This window comes from Carassius gibelio, chromosome B5 (assembly GCF_023724105.1).
Source record: "Carassius gibelio isolate Cgi1373 ecotype wild population from Czech Republic chromosome B5, carGib1.2-hapl.c, whole genome shotgun sequence".
Lineage (NCBI taxonomy): Eukaryota > Metazoa > Chordata > Actinopteri > Cypriniformes > Cyprinidae > Carassius > Carassius gibelio.
In genome coordinates, this window is record NC_068400.1 from 198,610 (window position 1) to 214,237 (window position 15,628).

The window sequence follows — 15,628 nt, forward strand, 5'->3', positions numbered from 1 at the left end:
CTAGCATTATGCAGTGATAAGGAGCTCCTTGCTCTGAGATGAACTTGCCTGTTTGCGTGCTGAACTTCAGTGCCCTAACTGAGCAGTTCAAAAGACACATATCTAAAATAGGACACAACACCTCATCCTTCCTCGGAACAGTGAAGTACCAGCTGTAGGACCTGGACTCTGCTACATGAGAATGGCCTTGATGCCCGCCATCCTCAGAGAGTGTATACATCTGTTCCATTACAAGAGCATGCTCGGGGGCCAACCAGGGTGGGAAAGTCCCTGTTGAATTGAGGCAAAGGAGAACCAAACTAGAATCTGTGTAGTCTCACTACAGTTGTCAGTAGTTTTCACGCTGCAAAATATTCCACTAAAGAAATCGGTTTATATAAACTGATCTCTGGTGTCATCAGAGCAGTTAGCTCGGTGCCCTGAAGCAGCACACCGGCAGGAGACAGCCAAACTATCAGCTCTGGAAACTTCCATGGAGGTCGCGAGCCACTTAGCACTGCTACGTTTCCGGGCGGTAACTGAGAGAAGAACTCGCTGGAGACCGCTGTGCCCTAGAACCCCTGGCAGATCGATCTCCTGAGGAGCACGGAGGAAAGACGGGCACTTTGTAATGCAGTTTACACCGCTCTTCCCAGAGGGGTCTGCCCTCCGAGGTCCTGAGCCACAGCATCAGGACTCTCAAAGCTGAAGTCTCCTATTAAAAACGACGTTCCTCAGACCACCATCATCTGCTAGGAAGACTAGACCAGAGCCTGCTCAGGGCAGAACCCAATGAAGCACACATGGCAGGGGCTCCCACACTGCCTTGTGACCTCCTAAATGAACCAGTCTCGCGAGACTGGCCTCTGGTGCGTCTGGAGCAGCTAGCTCTGTGCCCTGAAGCGGCGGACCGGAAGGGGACGACCGTACTAGCTGCTCTAGATACCTCCACAGAGGAAGCGAGCCTCTTAGTACTGCTATGTTCCTGGGCAGTAACTGAGAGAAGCACTCGATGGAGACCGCTGTGCCCTGCAACACAGACAGGGTTGGCAGATCGATCTACTGAGGGCACTGAGGAGAGACGGGCACTGTGTAATACGGTCTACACTGCTCTTCCACAGAGGGAACTAGCCCTCAAAAAGTCCTAGGGCTTAGGCATCAGGACATTTACGATGAAGACTATCCAGTGAGAATGACAGTCTGCAGAACCACCTTCCGCTAGAAGCCTTCGGCATGGGAGAGTCACTCTGATTCTAGACTCAGCTGAGTATGAGAAGTGACACCCCCAGCACAAAGGGCTGGAACGCGGTAGGTTTGTGACTGCTCCGTCCAGCAGCCCTTGCTGACCCCCTCAACTTCCTCAAAGGAAGAGTGGTAATCACTCAAGAAACTGCATCCAAAGAGCTCTGGTACTAGGGAACACGGGTGGAGATAGGATGAGCCTTCTCCAATCTGTCTGCCAGATCATGTGCGATCCCCGCAATCTATGTCACCACCATGCCTCAGCAGTAGCAGGACCACAACCGCAAGATTGCATGCACAGACACACCCCTTGAAGCGTGCCCAGCAAGAACGGAGCTCTTAACAGTGAGAAAAGCACAATCAGCCAGGCACAGTCAGGCAGAGAACTGCACCCTCTCACCGGGGGAAAAATCCTGCAATCTGGGCTTCCGAACCCCCAAGAGCGGGCACCAGATCTGATGGTTAAGGAAGAAGATAGGGACTTGCCCATCTACATTCCTTCCACCTGGATCCGAAAGCAAAACCTGTGAGCATAACCACCACTCTGCCTTGCAGACAACATACACACTGTGTGTGACCCTGCACCTTTTTTTTCTTTGTGGGCAGGGAACACACAGCCTGGCTGCCTGCTCTCGTCCAAAACTTCTCTTTACTGAAGCATTGATGAAATGGCTTGAACCTTAATTAAACACACCTGATCTGAATCAGGGTTCAAATTAAACTGCAAAACTATAGCCCTATTCGGATGGGACTAGTTTTACAGGGGGTCGTTAGAGAAATCTGCGTTTCACAGACGTACTTGGTGATTTTAATCCCGTCCGAATCTGCCACGTCTGTGTTTTTCTCACACAACCTCTGTGATAATTCCAGAGAAAATTACCTACCGTTTTTCAGCAAACTCAGTGATCCTCTAACTAAACTAATCCCGTCCGAATGCGAATGTCTGTGATTGCCGGTGATATTTTCTCTCATAACGCGTGTCCTTGTGTGTTTTGGCCAACCTGAATTACCGTAAATGCTCTTACCGCGCAGACGTTTGATATATTTGCTTAGCAAATAAATAATAATTAAAAAAATTATACAAATTATAAAATAAGAGCAAGATTGCCTAAACTGTTAATACCTGCTATTGTAATATCAGCATCAGGTAAGATTACTCACATTAATTTATGTACTCAGTTACGAAATGTTTTAATTACATTTAATAAAAAAGAAAAAGGAAAACAAGTTAAACTAAAGGAACCACACATTAACATGGTTTTGCTATACTAGCCATTTAGTATTCATTGTGTAATAATACTAAGGCAATCATTCTGAATGAATGCAATGCACGCATACAGAGTGCGTGTTCTCTGTGATGGCCAGATGCACAAATCAGACACTCCCACCTCTGTAATAAACACGGAGATACTAGTCCTGTCCGAATTGGTACATGAAAATCACAGACTTCAGGTGGTAAGAATCGAAACTCAAACATAGTTTAGAAAACTAGTCCCGTCCGAATAGTGCTTATGTCTGTCAAGGAGCTGAGTTTGGTGCCACCATCCTAAATGATAAACTTCTCATGTCATTCCAAATATCAGAAAATATAATTCACTAACTTTGAGATGTCTCCTGTAGTCAGAGCGCTGATGATCCACTCTAGATCCAGAGTTTTAAAGGGAATGAGTATAAGACTTGTGGAGTTGTCTAAATCGGTGGCGCTCTCTGGATACATAAGGTGATGAGTAGTCTTATAGCCAACATCCTCTTCAAAACCCTGTGTTGGAGCCTGGTTCATTCTGTTAATAAACCAAAGTGCACACACTTTAACATAATGTTATAAAGTATTTCACAGTTATGTGCATGTCTGTTATAGTAGGACGGTGTGGTATATTTATAATTATATATTTCAGCTATATTGCAAGGTTGATTACTGCAAAATTCTGTTGATTATTTCCAAAATTTCTACATTAAAACTTGCTTGAATTTTCCTGCTCTGACCCACAATTAAAAGTGGGGTATACAGTAATTAGCACTTGGTGATTTTGCAAAAAATACAAATTTTTACATTTTTAAGTCAACTTAAAAATGTAACTACAACATGATTCAAGTTACTTTTTCTTTATTAACCCTTTAGTTTTAAATTCTATTCCAAGTGTAGCACACATGAAATTGTCAACATGATGTAAATGTTAAACAAATCAATTGTAAAATATGTTTGAAGAAAATATGCAAAAACTACAACTACATATTATGCATTATGTTTCCAGACCAGTGGCAAACAGAAAGCTCTGACGCTGTATCAGACTGAGTACAGAAGCGAAATGAAATTGAGCGGAAGTAGGAAGTCTGACGTAGTCTGATTTTAAGCTTTAAGCTTTTACATGAGCTTGTCAGAGTAAAAAAGTTACTTGTCTGGGGAAAAAAGTTGTTTTTTTTTGGCACAAATGTAATATATTCTGAAGCAGTCTCATCAGTGCTCTATCAGGTATTATTTTATTCAACATATATATATATATATATATATATATATATATATTTTTATATTTGCCATAAATTGATTGCTGTTATACTTTTTAACTTTATAAAGGGAAATATTTTCCTAAACTGATTAAATGTAGATGTCTACATTTATGTTGAATTCTTACATGTGATCAATAGGCTACATTAAATTAGAATAATATGACATTATGGTTGTTATTATTAAAATGAAAACAGTATCGACAAACTCCATCTGTCCAAATGCATAAATAATGTTATTAGATTAATGTTTTACTTTTTTGACGTACAAAATATGTAATGTTGGAAAAATGCAATGATACTTTTAAATATGATATTAAACCAACAGTAGGTGGTGACAAGTCACTGTCTTAGTGAGTGAATCATTGATTCAACCAATTTGTTCAAATGGCTGATTCATTCAACAAATGAAGCAATTTACTGAATCATTGACTCGTTTGAAAATGAATAATTTAGTAACGAAAGACTTGTGTGTTGCTTGGGGATCTGTTACTGTTCTGCTGTGGCTTTGCTTATAGTTATTTTTGTTTGAAATCAAGTAAAAAAAGATCCACAATGTCTCTAAAATGTAAGTCAGTTAACATTACCAGTTTATTTAACTGAAGATTTATAAAATCAATATCACATTTACAATCAAGTTGAAAGTCGGGAAAACATCACTCCTTGTCATGTGATGTTGCACATATTATACAGAATATTTAGATTTTTTTCTACCGCACAAACATGTGTTTGTTCATGTTGTTTCTTTGTGTGTGTGGTTGCGCTTATAGTGTTGATTTCTCTGTGAGTCAGACGGCTGCATGAGCTTCAGCTGACGTAACCTTGATACTGTCAATACAATATCCATTATTAGTCACCGTTTACACTGAAAGTAATAAAATCAGAATCATTCTCGCCAAATTGTGCTGCCCTAGTTATTGTTTGTTATAAAACATTTTATCAGGTTACTTGTCCCTTCGTTCCGTTAATGTCGAGCGCTGGCTAATATATAAAGACCATTTCCAGGTCAAATATTTCATCTCAAAACACTTGAAGTGCACAATGAAGAAAAATCAACATTACAAAAATATATTAAAGAACATGAAATTAAAAAGACCTTCCCCTTCTTTTTTCATTATCTTGTTGCTGATTTTTTTCTTAACGCAATTCTGACACCCCTCCCGTCTCCGCTGGAAAAAACTCTAAGAATCACGAACGTGTATATAAATAAAAAAATATAAACGTTAAGAAAAAAGAATGACTTATTACAATTGTGCAAATAATATGTAATCATGTAATCCATAAAAAAGTAACTGTAGTCTGATTACTAGTATTTTAAAAAGTAGTTTACTCTAATTACAAGTACTTGAGTTTTGGTATCTGATTACGTAATCCAGATTACATGTAATCCGTTACTATCCAGCTCTGTCCTACTGCTCAAAATACTATATGGAGTCAAGATATATTTTTGTTGTTGATATGAGAGTGATGTTAACTGGGACTATACTGTGATGTACCTGAGAGAAAACAGAGATGACCATCTGATTTTCACCAGTAAGAACAAAGTATTTTAAAGCTTGTTGTTTTACAGAACATCAAAGTTACAGTAAAAAGTTTGGACACACCTTCTCATTCAAAGAGTTTTCTTTATTTTCATGACTATGAAAATTGTAGAGTCACACTGAAGGCATCAAGGGCTATTTGACCAAGAAGGAGAGTGATTGGGTGCTGCGCCAGATGACCTGGCCTCCACAGTCACCGGACCTGAACCCAATCCAGATGGTTTAGGGGTGAGCTGGACTGCAGACTGAAGGCAAAAGGGCCAACAAGTGCTAAGCATCTCTCAGGGAACTCCTTCAAGACTGTTGGAAGACCATTTCAGGTGACTACCTCTTGAAGCTCATCAAGAGAATGCCAAGAGTGTGCAAAGCAGTAATCAAAGCAAAAGGTGGCTACTTTGAAGAACCTACAATATGACATATTTTCATTTTTTTCACACTTTTTTGTTATGTATATAATTCCATATATAATTCCACATGTGTTAAGTCATAGTTTTGATGCCTTCAGTGCAAATCTACAATTTTCATAATCATGAAAATAAAGAAAACTCTTTGAATGAGAAGGTGTGTCCAAACTTTTGGTCTGTACTGTATATATGACATGATAATAAGGCCTGAAGTTATGAAGAACATTAAGGAAAATATAATAATATTTTCATAATGATTTTTTCTTTCTCAAACCTTAAGAAAGAAAACACTTAAAAACACCCCTGGCCAAACGCATCTCTTCCCCTCTTTGATAATTACTGTAGTTACCATGTTCTGAACATCACATCCTTTCTTTTCTCCCCAGATGTAATCTATATATATAGGTGGCTTTGGAAAACTTGTCTCGGATGTTTCTCTGCTTCACTTTTTGCATAACTCCGGGTTGTAGACACCTAGCTTCGTTGCAATTTCTTTCTAGGAATTAAATACTTTCTCTGAAACATTGAAGTCTGTCTGTGAGCGATCGTACAGGTGCAGATATATCTGTACAGCTCAGCTATTCGACACTCCAGTGTATTAAGGAGATGTTGCTCTACTGTAGGACCTCCATAGAATGAGGAACGAACCGAGAAAAATAATGTGGAGATTGAGAACACAACCATTGATTGTGTTATCGCCAAGGTTGGAAGTATATCGGGGCTTTAAGTATAGTAGTTCTTTGCAGGTTTTTTATTTCGATTGCACTGCTTTTCCATTGTCATTTCTGTGTAAACATTGATGTGTTTGACTGTTGTGTTCATGTCTCTTGCAGTGTCTCATGCATGAAACACAATTCTTAAAACACGGCACTCAAGTTAAAAGTAGTTCACTCCCATCTTCTTGAATGTTTTACCTATTCCACTGCCCATGTCACATCTTTGTCAACATGGCAAAACATTAAATTCTAATTAATCTATAAAATCAGGGGAAATCACCCAGCCCTAGGTATGATATTATTTAACAAAAATTCATGAAACAAAGCAATCTTTTTTTTCCATAGGATGTTACTACCCAATAACTGTAGCAGGTATAAAGAACAATCAGATACTAGGTCTGTGCAAAAAAACGAATGAGATTTTCATGAACATCTTTTCAGTAAAGACGCTCCTGTGATTAGAAGTATCTCTCCAGCACATGCGTTTATATCTGGGTTGCCAGGTTTTCACAACAAATCCTGCCCTGTTGCTTCTCAAAACTAGCTCAATCACGTTTCCAGAAGGTTCCCCGATAAAAAATTGCTTCCCAGGGTTAAAATATACCCCGACTTCAAAGTTTCCGAGAAAGTATTTAATTCCTAGAAAGAAATTGCAACGAAGCTAGGTGTTGACAACCCAGAGTTATGCAAAAAGTGAAGCAGTGAAATATCCGAGACAAGTTTTCCACTTGGCAACACCAGTTGGCATTTACTACACCGAGCCGTAATTCACTGACAATCTACACAAAATCGATGTTAAAATCGCAGGGGATTCTTTGTCGATTTTGAAAACGATTTTGTGTTAGTTGTCGGTAGACTACGGCTCTGTGTAGTAACTGCCGCTCCACCTGAACCCGTGTTGCCAAGTCTGCGATTGTTTTTCATGTCCGCGGTTTGAAGCAACCCCAATACCTATAATGTGATATTTAGCCCCTAAAATGTGAATTTACCAGGGCAACCCTTCCAAAAAAATTATATTTTAACCCCGGGAAGCAATTTTTATCGGGGAACCTCCCGGAAACGCAATTGGGCTAGTTTTGGACTTGTTTTAAGAAGCAACTGGGCAGGATTTGTTGTGAAAACCTGGCAACCCTGATCTGAATGCACGTGCTGGAGATATACTTCTAATTACAGGAGCATCTTTACTGATGAGATGCGCATGAAAATCGCATTCGTTTTTTTGCACAGCCCTATCAGATACAATAACAATAAGGTAAAAAATGTCCATAAGTTCACAAAACATTTCTTGTTCATACAGAATTCTAGGCTCTCAAAGGACATTTGTGATTCAAATAATATTTTGAGGAGCCCAAATGGTAGAAGCCAGTACTGGAAGAAGTACATACAAACACACATCTTTTTTACATATATATATAGCAAGAATTTCCTATTCAACGTTTACAGACATGATACATTCATTTTTAATAGATTATTTAATAAATTATTCCTCTTTGATGTGTAGAAAAAAAAACACTTTTTTACCGTATGACAAAATCACTGGAGTCGATAAAGGACCCATAACCGGTCTCCCGAAGGTTCCCAGAATTACCGACTACAGAGCATGATCGACAGCGATCTGGATGCGCATCAACATAGCGTTCCTCAGCAGGGATCAGCTGGAATAATCTGTCCAACACTATGGTTAGATTGGATGGGCTCTCCTCAGCCTGTAGCCCCTACACACAATATACAAAGAAAAGACAATATAGAAATGAATAACCAAATCATGAATATTACATTACTACTACTACTCATACTACTTCTACTACTACTACTACTAATAATAATTTAGGAATAACTAAGAAGCCTAGTGTGTTTACTATTGATGTAAAAAGGAGAGATAATACAGTATAACAAGATCACTTGGAAGCAAAAACAGATTTTCAGTTTTCCAAATATTGTGCAGTTCTTAGATTTGGAAGAAAATTACATTATGTGGGAGAGAAGGGCAAAACAAATCACAAGAAATTACAAACGCAAATGTGAACCCCCCCACCCGCCAATTTGTAAAACATTCTAAGTTAAAAAATAAAAATAAAAATCACAAACCACTACAACAAACTTGTTAACTAGATGATAGGGCTGTGCAAAAAAATTGAATGTGACTTTCATGCGCATCTTGTCAGTAAAAAACGCTCCTGTGATTATAAGTACATATCTAGCACGTGCGTTCAGATCTGGGGCCTGTTCTTCGCACGTCTCCGATAAAAATTGCTAAATGGTTACGATTTACAGCTTAGGGAAATAAAAAATTCAGTATCTCAAAAAAAAAATTTAATATTAAATTTTGAGCTTGAGTATATATTTTATTTATTTTAATTTAGTTAACTTTGAGTATAAATACTGGGTACCTCCTGGGATAGTTTAGAACTTGCAACCACAATTATTGGAAAAACTACTGACTTGAAAGACTTGATCATCAACACCCTCCACAAGGAGGGCAAGCCACCGAAGGTCAATCATGAAAGGGCTGGCTGTTCATAGAGTGGTGTATCAAAATATATTCATAGAAAGATGACTTGAAGGAAAAAGTGTTGTAGTAAAAGGTGCACAAGCAACAGAGATTGCCACAGCATTGGGATGATTGTCAGGAAAAGCCAATTCAACAATTTGGGAGAGGAGTGGGAACACAAGGAGTGGACTGAAGCCAGAGTCAGCGCATCAAGAGTCACCACACTCAGACGTCTTCAGGAAAAGGGCTACAGCTGTCACTCCTGAAACAAAAAAATGTCGGAAGCATTTCACCTGGGGTAAGGAGAAAAACAACTGGACTGTTGCTCAGTGGTCCACAGTCCTCTTTTTAGATGAAAGTAAATTTGGCATTTCATTTGGATATCGAGGTCTGGTTTTTGGCGTAAGACTGGAGAAGGCAACGAATACAAGCTGCTTGAAGTCCAGTGTGAAGTTTCTGAATTCAGTGATGATTTAGGGAGCTGTGATGTCTGCTGGTGTTGGTCCATTTTATTTTATCAAGTCCAAAGTCAATGCAGCCATCTACCAGGAGATTTTGGAGCACTTAATGCTTCCATCTGCTGACAAGCTTTATGGAGGTGCTGAAATTTTTAGAAATTTAGCATCTGCCCACAGTGTCAAAACCACTTCCAAGTGGTCTGCTGACCATGATATTACTGTGCTTGATTGGCCAGCCAACTTACCTGACCTTAGCCTCACAGAGAGTCTATGGCATAAGTAACATCTGGCAAACAATACAGAGGAAAGAAAGAATTGTATAAACTTGTTAAATCATCTAAACCAACAACATGTATGTTAGGCCCTATACCATCTAAGCTCCTAAAAGAGGTGCTTCCAGAAGTCATAGATCCTCTTCTGACTAATAATACTATTATTGTCATTAGGATATGTCCCCAAAACCTTCAAACTGGCTGTTATTAAGCCTCTCATCAAAAAACCACAACTTGACCCCAAAGAACTAGTTAATTATAGACCAATCTCAAATCTCCCTTTTCTGTCCGAGATACTAGAAAAGGTAGTATCCTTACAATTATATTCCTTCTTAAAGAAAATGGTATCTGTGAGGATTTCCAGTCAGGATTTAGACCATATACTGAGTACTAAAACTGCTCTCAAATGAGGTTACAAATGAGGTCATCTGCAGGTTACAAATGACCTGCTCTTATCATCTGATCTTGGTTGTATCTCTCTATTAGTTCTTTTGGATCTTAGTGCTGAGTTTGACACTATTGATCACAACATTGTTTTGCAAAGACTTGAACACTTTGTTGGAATTAATGGAAGTGCATTAGCATGGTTTAAATTGTACTTATATGACCGCCATTAATTCGTAGCAGTGAATGAAGAGGTATCATATCAATCACAAGTGCAGTATGGAGTACCTCAAGGCTCAGTACTACGGTCGCTACTCTTCATGCTTTATATGTTACCCTTGAGAGATATCATCAGGAAACATGGTGTTAGCTTCCAACTGTTATGCTGATGATACTCAGCTCTATTTTTCTTCACGGCCCGGTGAAACACATCAATTTGAAAAACTAATGGAATGCATAGTCGATATAAAAAACTGGATGACAAGTAATTTCTTACTGCTAAATTCTGAAAAAACAGAGGTGTTAATTAAAGGGCCTAAAAACTCTGCATATCGAGTCAAGTCAAGTCACCTTTATTTATATAGCGTTTTAGACAAAATACATTGCGTCAAAGCAACTGAACAACATTCATTAGGAAAACAGTGTGTCAATAATGCAAAATGACAGTTAAAGGCAGTTCATCATTGAATTCAGTAATGTCATCTCTGTTCAGTTTAAAAAGTGTCTGTGCATTAATTTGCAATTCACGAGTTCACATCTACGTATATTAATACAGTAAGTTTGTATTTGGCGTGCTGTCCGGGTGGAGGGCTCCAAGCTCGGAATGTGGCCCGAACCCAGAGTACTCCCCCGGTTGTGGTGAGAGTAGATGGATCTATAAGTGAGGAGACATGGGGTGGAGGAGGGATGCTGAAAACTGTCAACGAACAGAGGTAGGTTCTGCTGTTATTTATACCTTGTCATGAGTTGATTACTGATTGGTCTCCACTTGTGTTAATCAGGTTAATGAACTGCGACTGCTCCTCCCGAACTTTGTTATAAAACAGCATTCAAGTCAACGATATCGCTGTAGATGAAGTGACCCCAACTATGCAAGCCAGAGGCAACAGTGGCAAGGAACCAAAACTCCATCGGTGACAGAATGGAGAGAAAAAAAACCTTGGGAGAAACCAGGCTCAGTTGGGGGGCCAGTTCTCCTCTGACCAGATGAAACCACCAGTTCATTTCCAGGCTGCAGCAAAGTCAAATTGTGCAGAAGAATCATCTGTTTCCTGTGGTCTTGTCTTGGTGGTCATCTGAGATAAGGTCTTCACAGGGGATCTGTATATGGGGCTCTAGTTGTCCTTGTCTCCGCTGTCTTTCAGGGCTGTAGAGGTCCTTTCTAGGTGCCGATCCACCATCTGGTCTGGATACGTACTGGATCCGGGTGACTGCAGTGACTCTCTGCAGAGTCATTGATGTGACTCTCCCCAAACTTCAAATGTTCGATAAGAGTCCTGCCCTGAACACCTTCAATCTGAAGGCCAATATTTCATTATAATGATAGCACCACCTGCTGGCATCAGAAAGATTGGCACATATATGGAATACATTTTCATATATTCCACTTATATTTATGAGTTTGAATACATATTTCTCACCGTTCACATTTTTACTAAAGCCACTTGCTGCCGGTGATCCCAGGTGCGAGGGCTCGTTCATCGCTGCTTGCAGCTTTAATTAGGGCCAGAGCACCGATGGTGTGAGGACCCTATTGTATCTGCTCTGTTTATTATATTATTATTCCAGTTCTTCTTCTTTTCAAAAATGAATCACATTTTTGAGAGCTTAAACATGCTCAAAAAGTCATGAATCTTTGCACAGGCGTCAAACCTGGTGAAAATATTAGTCTAATATAGGATTCAGAAGAGGGTGTGGCAAAATGGCTCGACAGTGCCACCTATACTAAGAAAATCAGCAGCCTTCCAGCTATGTTTCATGTAGGTGCACGGAAATTGGCACACACATTTAACACACCAATACCTACAAAAAAAGACTCTTGGAGCAAAATTCTAAACCCAACAGGAAGTCTGTTAATTTTAATATTATGAGCAAATTATTGTTTAATTTTTGTCATTTCCGTGCGTTGTATTTTAACAAACTCCTCCAAGAGATTTATTCAGATCAACACCAAATTTAGTATGCCTAATCTAAAGGCCTTTGCAATGTTAAATTGCGAAGATCTTGAGTTTTCGTTGAAGGGCGTGTCCGTGGCGGCCTGGCGAATTTCGATGATTCGCCCTGAAAAATAAAGTTGCTATAACTCAGACATACAATGTCGAATCTTCCCCAATCTTCACATGTTTGATAAAACTCCGAACCTGAACAGATTGACATGCCCACATTCAGTTACAGTCACAGCGCCACCTATTGGCAACAGGAAGTGACGTATTTTACACTGTGACTAACTACTCCTAGAAATTTTATGACATCAATGTCTTTTTTGTGGTCAGTCTAATCTAGAGGACTGTGCAAAGCTCAAGATCTTGAGTTTTCGTTAAAAGGCATGTCCATGGCACCGTGGAGAAGTTCAATCATGGAGAAGTTCAATCTTCCCCAAACTTGACATGTTCGATAAGAGTCCTGGCCTGAACACATCTGAAGGCCAATAATCCATTATAATGATAGTGCCACCTGCTGGCAACAGGAAGATTGGAACATATATGGAATATACTTTAATATATTCGACTTGTATTTATGACTTTAAATGCATATTTATCATGTTCACCTTTTATTATAGCAACTCGCAGGTGGTGAGCCCGGGTGCGAGGGCCCGTTCATCACCACTTGCAGCTTTAATTTTTCTTATTATTCTTATTTTTCTTACTCCAATTATTCTTATTGTATTTTTCTAGTGCTCAAATAAATAACTTGTATGATGTCTAAGATTCTGTCTAGTGTTTTATAATTGAAAAAAAAACTATGCAGTGGTATGTTTACTGACTAAATAGTTTGTAGAAGCCTTCAATACTATTGGGAAATATATTTTTGCATATTTGGGGGGTGGGGGTGTAGACATAGTCTCATAAAAATATATGCAGGAGTATCATTTTTCATGATATCTTTTTCTGATTTGAAATAGAAACTCATGAGACATGTGGCTTTCAACCCATTACTTTTCTAGATTGCTCCAGGACTCATTATATGTATTTTTATATCAAATAAAAATAATATTCAAGTGTGGTAAAAAAAAAAAAAAAAAAAAAAAAAAAAAAAGCTCTTCAGTGTCTATAACATTTAATATTTTTGAGCATTATCAAATCTGGTTGATAAAGCTGCAAGGGTCTTCTTTCCAAAGACACCAAAATTATGTTTGTAACACACTGAAGTAGGAAACTGTTACAATTATAAGTTAGGTAGAGCACTTTCAGCTGTGAGTCCCATAATGGGGGGTGCTGGCTAACAGGTTAAACTTTAGTTAGTGTGTAATGCTGTTGTTATAGTATAACTAACATCTGTAAAATTGTAAAGCTCAAAGTTCAATGCCAAACGAGATATTTTATTTAACAGAATTTGCCTACAACGAACGACCCGTTTGGACTACATCCCTCTAGTTCCTGCAGTAGGTAATGACGTCACTAAAACAGTTTTTTGACTAACCTCCCCCCTATGAATACACAAAAAGGGGGCGTGGTCTTCTTGCGCTCTGACAGAGAAGAGGAAGAGCTGCGTTTTTGTTTGTCGCCATGTCGTCTAAATGCTGTTATTTTGATCTCTGAGTCCAATCACCTTTGTTTGGCCTTCCCAGGGATGCTGTACTTAGAGATCAATGGTTATAATTTTTGTTTAACTCGGTTCCCCAAAATTATAATACACATGTAAAACTATGTGCAGCACATTTAGCTGAGGACAGCTTCCTCAATCTGTTTAATACCGGATTCACACAAATATTATTCTTGAAAAATGGAGCAGTTCCCTCTTTGTCTGGAGAAGGCTTTATTTATGGACCACAACCGGTAAGTGTATTTTATTATTTAAGTTGGTGCGTTTAACAGTTTCTGTAACTTATTAAACAAAGGGCAACGCTGTTTAGCTTTGTTAACTAGATGATAGGGCTGTGCAAAAAAATTGAATGTGACTTTCATGCGCATCTTGTCAGTAAAAAACGCTCCTGTGATTATAAGTACATATCTAGCACGTGCGTTCAGATCTGGGGCCTGTTCTTCGCACGTCGCTAACTCAGTTAGCTGGAATTGAATGTTGACATTTTGGCGTTGTAACGTTTGACCAGGCTCCAGTCCACCAGAGGGAGCCTTCACCTGAATATTGAATACTTCGCCCGGTGCGGATCCAGCGGAAGTCTCTAATCTCCTTTCTACCATCGAGTATCAAAAGGATCTACTGAATGGTTTTCAACACCAGTTGTTGACGCTACAAGCCACCAATGAGCATTTGACACAGTACATTCAGTCTCTACCTGCCCCACGACCTGACCCGGTAAGATTTGCGTTACCTGATAAGTTTGATGGCTCTCCTGACAACTGTGTTTGGTTTCCTACGACAGTGTTCTATCTATTTCTCTAACCAACCTGAAACTTATCACCAAGACCATACAAAGTTTTCATTTAACATGACCTTGCTTACCGGGAAAGCATTAGAGTGGGCTACTGCTGTTTGGGATCATGATACACATATCCAGCAGTTTTATAGTTATTTCACGCAATTGATTCGTGATGTCTTCCAATATCCTGCTGGGGGCATGGATGCAGCAACTCAACTAACTCAGTTACGCCAAGACTACAGGCCAGCTTCTGACTATGCTATCCAGTTTCGCACTCTCGCAGCACAAAGTGGGTTTAATGATGTTGCTTTGAAGCACATCTTTCGTTCAAGTCTGTCTGCTAAATTACAAGCGGAATTACTATGTAAAGATGACTCCCTCGACTTCTCCCAGTTTGTTACCCTTGCTATCAAGATTGACAATCTTTTACGAACTTAACCAAGTCCCAAGTCTAACTTCGCTTATGTGCCTACTATTACTGCGCAAACACCATGTCAGTCTGTTCCCTCTGAAGCCATGCAAATTGGACGAACTCACTTAACACCTGATGAACGGAGAAGAAGATTACTCAATCAACTCTGTTTCTACTGTGGTGAATCAGGACATCGCTGTTCCAACTGTCCTGTTAAACCTGCTGCAAACCCCTATTCAAGTTATCGAGAGAGTCACATGTTCAATACTTTACAAATCAGTTTATGCTCCCATCATTTTGTCAGTTGCTAATGAAAACCATCATTTTTCAGCGTTAATAGATTCTGGAGCTGCTGCAAATGTGATTCATCAAGATTTAGTTAAGCAGTTGAACATTCCTACAATCAAATGTGAGCCACCTATTGCTGTTACTGCCGTTGATGATGGTCCTGTCGGTAAAGGTCATATCACTCATCAAACACTTCCCATAAAACTTGTTTGGCCTGTTTCACATGGAAGAAATCACTCTATATGTTATATCATCACCATGAAACCCAGTTATCCTAGGATATCCTTGGTTGTCTACACACGAACCACAGTTTTCCTGGAGGGAGAAGGAGTTGGTCAGTTGGTCACCTCATTGTCACTCTCACTGTCTAGAGCTGCCCACCAAGCTTCCAGTCTGCAC

At 39.3% G+C, this 15,628-nt stretch overlaps 1 protein-coding gene across 1 annotated transcript in view; it reads right to left on the reverse strand.

The window, feature by feature from the left end:
• Positions 1-617: 617 nt before the first annotated feature.
• The window catches only part of LOC127957433 (CMP-N-acetylneuraminate-beta-galactosamide-alpha-2,3-sialyltransferase 1-like), a 30,351-nt gene continuing 15,340 nt past the window's right edge, over positions 618-15,628 (reverse strand). Inside the window, exons 2-6 of the mRNA XM_052555964.1 lie at positions 7,906-8,099; positions 2,823-3,002; positions 1,327-1,435; positions 813-1,008; positions 618-694 (exon numbers count right to left, since the gene is read on the reverse strand). Of these exons, the coding sequence (XP_052411924.1) occupies positions 618-694; positions 813-1,008; positions 1,327-1,435; positions 2,823-3,002; positions 7,906-8,099 (756 nt within the window). The remainder of the gene's footprint in view (positions 695-812; positions 1,009-1,326; positions 1,436-2,822; positions 3,003-7,905; positions 8,100-15,628) is intronic.